The sequence below is a fragment of the Hordeum vulgare genome, chromosome 5H, assembly GCF_904849725.1.
Source record: "Hordeum vulgare subsp. vulgare chromosome 5H, MorexV3_pseudomolecules_assembly, whole genome shotgun sequence".
In the NCBI taxonomy this organism is placed as follows: Eukaryota; Viridiplantae; Streptophyta; class Magnoliopsida; order Poales; family Poaceae; genus Hordeum; species Hordeum vulgare.
The window spans coordinates 539,671,150-539,676,805 of record NC_058522.1 but is presented as its reverse complement, the minus strand read 5'-3'; the positions used below and the strand labels follow the sequence as shown (position 1 = coordinate 539,676,805).

General features: G+C 48.2%; 1 protein-coding gene across 1 annotated transcript; it reads right to left on the bottom strand.

The window, feature by feature from the left end:
• Nucleotides 1–4,671: 4,671 nt before the first annotated feature.
• LOC123398639 (protein PELPK1-like) lies at nt 4,672–5,421 on the bottom strand. Its single transcript, XM_045093090.1, has one exon. It carries the CDS (start codon nt 5,348–5,350, stop codon nt 4,916–4,918), a length of 435 nt encoding a protein of 144 aa, XP_044949025.1. The 5' UTR covers nt 5,351–5,421; the 3' UTR covers nt 4,672–4,915.
• Between the last annotated feature and the right edge of the window lie 235 nt (nt 5,422–5,656).

Here is a 5,656-nt window from a genome sequence, read left to right as displayed (position 1 = left end):
CGGAAAATCCACACGATCAGACCCCGCATCCCGCGCCAATCCGCATTATTTTTTGCGGGACGTGGCAAATCTTGTTCCCCAACCTCCATCTTCACGGATTGGGAGGCCGACCCAAGCTGAACCCTTATCCGGCGCGAGATTTGGTGGGAGGGACATTTCCGCGTGCCCTTTCCCCGCTCCCCGCACCCTCCGCCATCATTGCCCCCCCTCCGCAAGCTCACGTTCCTCCTCCCCGGCCGTTCCTCGGCCATGTTGCCCCCGTCGCCGTCGCCCAAGCACACGCCGCGCCTTCCCGAAAGAGGCAGGGCACCGTGGTCGTGCAGGGCGGGAATCCGGTTGCCCCCGCCGCGACGGCCCGCGCTCCGGGCGTCAACGCCGCAGTGCGATCCCGGCCGGCGGCGCAGAAGGCCGGCAAGGTCGCGTCCGTAAAGCGGAGGAAGGTTCCGGCTTTAATGAAGCCACCTTATTCAACCTCTGACTTCATCCCTCCGCAAGGAGCTGCTCCGGCGAAGCCGTTGAACGATTCCGCTCCCCCCGCGGCCGAGGTGTTCGACGAAATGGCCGGAAGGTATGCCTCTTTGGTCTTGGCGATTCCTGTTCATTTTTCGTCATTAGTCTTGATAGCTCGTGACTTGTTATCGTTCGCTATAGCGGTGGTTGATGACCCACAAATATATGGGACCAATCGTAGTCCTTTCGATAAGTAAGAGTGTCGAACCCAACGAGGAGCGAAAGGCTCTGATAAACGGTTTTCAGCAAGGTAATAACTGCAAGCGCTGAAAGTAGCGGTAACAAGTGATGGTGTAGTGAGGTGAAACGTAGCAAGTGAAAAGTAACAAGTAACAAGAGTAGCAACGGTGCAGCAAAGTGGCCCAATCCTTTTTGTAGCAAGGGACAAGCCTGAACAAAGTCTTATAGGAGGAAAAATGTTTCCGAGGACACACGGAAATTTCTGTCATGCTAGTTTCATCATGTTCATGTGATTCGCATTCGTTATTTTGATAGTTTGATATGTGGGTGGACCGGCGCTTGGGTACTGCCCTTACTTGGACAAGCATCCCACTTATGATTAACCCCTCTCGCAAGCATCTGCAACTACGAAAGAAGAATTAAGACAACGTCTAACCATAGCATTAAACTAGTGGATCCAAATCAGCCCCTTACGAAGCAACGCATAGACTGGGGTTTAAGCTTCTGTCACTCTAGCAACCCATCATCTACTTAATACTCCCCAATGCCTTCCTCTAGGCCCAAAGATGGTGAAGTGTTATGTAGTCGACGTTCACATAACACCACTAGAGGAAAATACAACATACAACATATCAAAATACCGACCGAAACCAAATTCACATGACTATTATCAGCATGACTTATCCCATGTCCTCAGGAACAAAAGTAACTACTCACAAAGCATAATCATAATCATGATCAGAGGTGTAATGAGTAGCATCAAGGATCTGAACATAAACTCTTCCACCAAGTAATCCAACTAGCATCAACTACAAAGAGTAATCAATACTACTAGCAACCTTACAAGTACCAATCGGAGTCGCGAGACGGAGATTGGTTACAAGAGATGAACTAGGGTTTGGAGAGGAGATGGTGCTGATGAAGATGTTGATGGAGATGACTCCCCTCCGACGAGAGGAGTGTTGGTGATGACGATGACGACGATTTCCCCCTCCGGGAGGGAAGTTTTCCCGGCAGGATCGTCCTGCCGGAGCTCTAGATTGCTTCTGCTCAAGTTCCGCCTCGTGGCAGCGGATAATCCATGAAAAAGCTCCACCTTCATATTTTTCTCGGACGAAACCCTTCATATAGAAAAAGAGGGGGGCTAGTGGGCCGCCAGGGTGCCCACAAGCCCTGTAGCCGCCGCCAGGGTGGTAGGTGGCGGCTACCAGGCTTGTGGGCTCCTGGTAGCTCCCCTCTGGCACTTCTTTCGCCCAGTATTTTTTATATATTCCCAAAAAATTCCACGTTGATTTTCAGGGTATTTGGAGTTACGTAGAATAGAGGACTCAGACTTGCTCCTTTTCCAGTCCAGAATTCCAGCTGCCGGTATTCTCCCTCTTCAAATAAACCTTGCAAAATAAAAGAGAAAAGGCATAAGTATGGTAGCACAAAGTAATATAACAGTTCGTAAAGCGATAAATATCAACATGAAAGCATGATGCAAAATGGAGCATCAGTGGTTCGAACAATGCAACAACCGAGTTCATGAACATGTTGGACTATAACGCGGTTGACATTGATCAAGTGTCTTTCAAACCATTCAACTACAATGAAATGGACGGCGGCGTGGATGATCATGGTACTGCGGACGAATTGGAGGAGATCGAAGCGGAAGCGTTTGAGCAATCGCAAGCAAAGGGCGGGAAAAGCCAAAGATCGAAGAACTACACGATCTTGGAAAATCAAGCTTTGATCCAAGCATGGAGTGCGGTGTCTTTTGATGCATGCACAGGTGTTTCTCAAACCGCGAAGAGATATTGACAAAGGATCGAAGATCAATACTTCCGCATTACGAAAAAGTATCCTAATTGGACTGCACACACATTTCGGTCACTTCAAGGGCGTTGGGAGAATATCAAACCTATGTGCAGCCGTTGGGCAGCTTGCTTGGAGCAAGTACGCAATGCACCTCCAAGTGGCACCGTGGTGTCCGACTATGTGAGTTTGTTTTTTTCCTTTGTTCAATTTGTGCATCATCATAATGTATCATGGGAAATGATTGCATCACTTTGTTCATATTTTGTAGGACAAGATTGCTCAACATAGATACAAGGACATGGAAGCTTTGGAAGGCAAATTCTTTAAATTAGAGCATTGCTGGGAGTTGCTCCAAAAGTGCGACAAGTGGAAGTTGACGATAGAGAATCCCCACCAAAGAGAGGCTCACTTATAAACATGGATGAAGATGAGGATGATGATGGCCCAAGAAATTTGCACAAGTCTGATGACGACAAGAAGACTAAAGAGAAGATGAAGAGAGAGCAAGAAGCAGCGAGCTTGAGGGAGAAGATTGATGCCATGGTGCAATCAAACGAGTTGATGTTGTTGAAGTCGTTGGAGATCAAGAAAGAGTTAGCCGAGAAGAAGGCAAAAGAGAAGCAAGAAAAATGGCAAATGCTCAAGGAAGAGGGGCTCCGCAAAGCTGCCATTGAGGAGAGAAAAGCACGCGCCTCTGAAACCAAATCGATGTCATTGTTGCTCGCCGAGGAGAACAAGACCATGTCAATGAATCGCAATGACATGGCCGACCTCACCAAAACATGGCATGATATGGCAAGGAGAGAGATCTTGAAGAGGAGAATGGTCGCCTCGACCAGTCCGTGTTCCAGTTCCGGTGATGTTTTCTCTGCTTCATATGGTACCAATGTGGATGGTTTCGGTGCGGGAGTTGGAACAAGCGACGGATGTGAATTCGGTGGCGCCGATAAACTTCAATATGAACTCCATGGCGCGGAGTGAAGATCGCCCCCAAGATGATGCCGGACATGGACGCAAACCTTTGCATGTCCTCTTTTGCGTAATGAACTTCACTTTTATTTACGCGTAAACTGTTTATTTTGTTTGAATTTGAACTTGTTTGCCAAACCCTATGTCAAATGCGAGATTTGCAGTTTTCTGTTTGCGGGTCGTCGCGGTGGAGCCCGAACAGAACCCGCAGAAGCCGACCCGTAAAAAAGCATATTCCGTGAATATTTTTTTTATGGCTTCATTTGAGGGGTCTGCATGTGTGCCAGCTCGTGCCGGTCGTAAAAGTGGTTTTACGCGAACTGCAAACGCGTTTTACGGGCCAGCGGAATGCGGGGTCTGCTAAAGTTGCTCTTATGTCAGGAGTAATCTCCCTTGGGACCTCATCTTATGGAGCAAAACATCCCGTGAAATCCATTTCTAATGCTTTATCGACCCCTCAATATTTTCTTTAGGAATTGTTTGAATAAGTAGATCGTAAGAGCCATATTTTCTGTACATATTTTTTATTTACGTATGACAAGCTTTCCAAAAGGCCAGAAATCCTGTTACAATCCTTTTTTAGGGATTGTTTGAATAAGTAGATTGTAAGAACCATATTTTCTTATACGTGGTTTTTATTAGTATACGATCAAGTTTTTCAAAAGGCCAAAAAATCAGTTACAATCATTTCTTTATGGAACTCTTCCTAAATATATGACGTTTTGGAGGTTTAATTTCAACTACCAAAATGCCATATATTTAGAAATGGAAGGAGTAGGGTGTAAGAACCATATTTAATTATACGTGATTTTTATTTGTGTACGATCCAGTTTTCCAAAAGGCCAAAAAATCCGTTAATTGAAGAACATGTACCTCAACACAAAACATAACCTATTTGGATCACCATCCTCTTTTACTCGGACAAAGACACGTGCAGTTACGGCACCGAAGCAGCATCCCTTTTACGCATCTCATCTTCGACCGTGTACTTATGTGCCCGGATGTAGTGGCCACGACCACAGAGTACAAGAAGTGAGCGTGGCCGGCTGGCCATGCCTTGCGCTCGGTTTGCAGGAATAGTACAACGTAAATAGAAACATCATGGGAAAATTAGTACAGCGTAAATATAAGAGGAAAGAGAAAATTTTACCATCGCTGTTAGAGTTATATAAAAGCGTAAATAGTACTAATGTGTATTTTTTGCGGGAATAGTAAAGCGTAAATAGTAATGTATATTTAAGAAGATCAAGAAATACAGAGTGGGACAAAACCGGCCCTCAACAGTCAAATAGTACCAGTATATAGTACGGAGTCTTAGAAAAAAGGCAAGAATTGCTGATACATCGTATATGCATGAAATAAAATGTGCGTCGTGTCCACGGAGTGACCTGGCGCCACTCTCACATGAACAGCACCCTGTCCTGGACATGGCGAGAGCATCGCCGCGTGGGCGCGCCTACGCTGAAGGGGGCGGCGCCGCGAACGGCATGGGCACATTCACACTCGGGACGAATGGCAACGGCGGCAGCGTCACCTTGGGCACGACAATGGCCGGCATCGGCGCCATCGTCACCTGTGGCACCGTGGGGAGGGTGACCTTGGGCATGGGCGGCAGGACCGCCTTGGGCACGACGATGGCAGGCATGGGCGGCAGCGTCACCTGCGGCACGGTGGGCACTGTGACCGACGGCATGGGTGGCATCAGGGTGACCGTGTCCGTGGGCACGGCAGGCAAGGCCGGCACCGCCGGCAGGCCAGGGACGGCGCTAGCAGCCGGAGCGGCAGCCGCCGGGGTCGTGTCAGCCAGGTTGCGGGCGGCGTGGCACGTGCTGCAGGCGAGGAGGAGCGCGCACGCCATGATCATGGCGAACATGCTGGCGCTGGAAGCCATGGATTGAGCGCGCACTAGTGAAAGATTCTCTCGTGTGCGCTTGGGTGGTGATTGCTAGATATTGCTTCTGCTTTGTTGCGATGTATGAAAATGGGCCAATGCGTACCAATTTATAGCTCGAAGTGATGGTGTGATGAGGACACATTAATTAGGCTGGTTGTTGGCCAGATTGAGAATGTTTATGCCTCCGTCGTCAATCCAAAAAGGAAGCCCTTTGTGTGGTCGTGGAGGTAGCTAGGCAATAGCTACAATTTTCTGTGTTTTGATGAGGATGCGAGCTGGCCGGCGCTGCAGCTTCGATCTGCT

Excerpts from the sequence above, each read along its gene's own strand:
- LOC123398639 (XM_045093090.1), bottom strand. The coding sequence starts at position 5,350 with ATGGCTTCCAGCGCCAGCATGTTCGCCATGATCATGGCGTGCGCGCTC.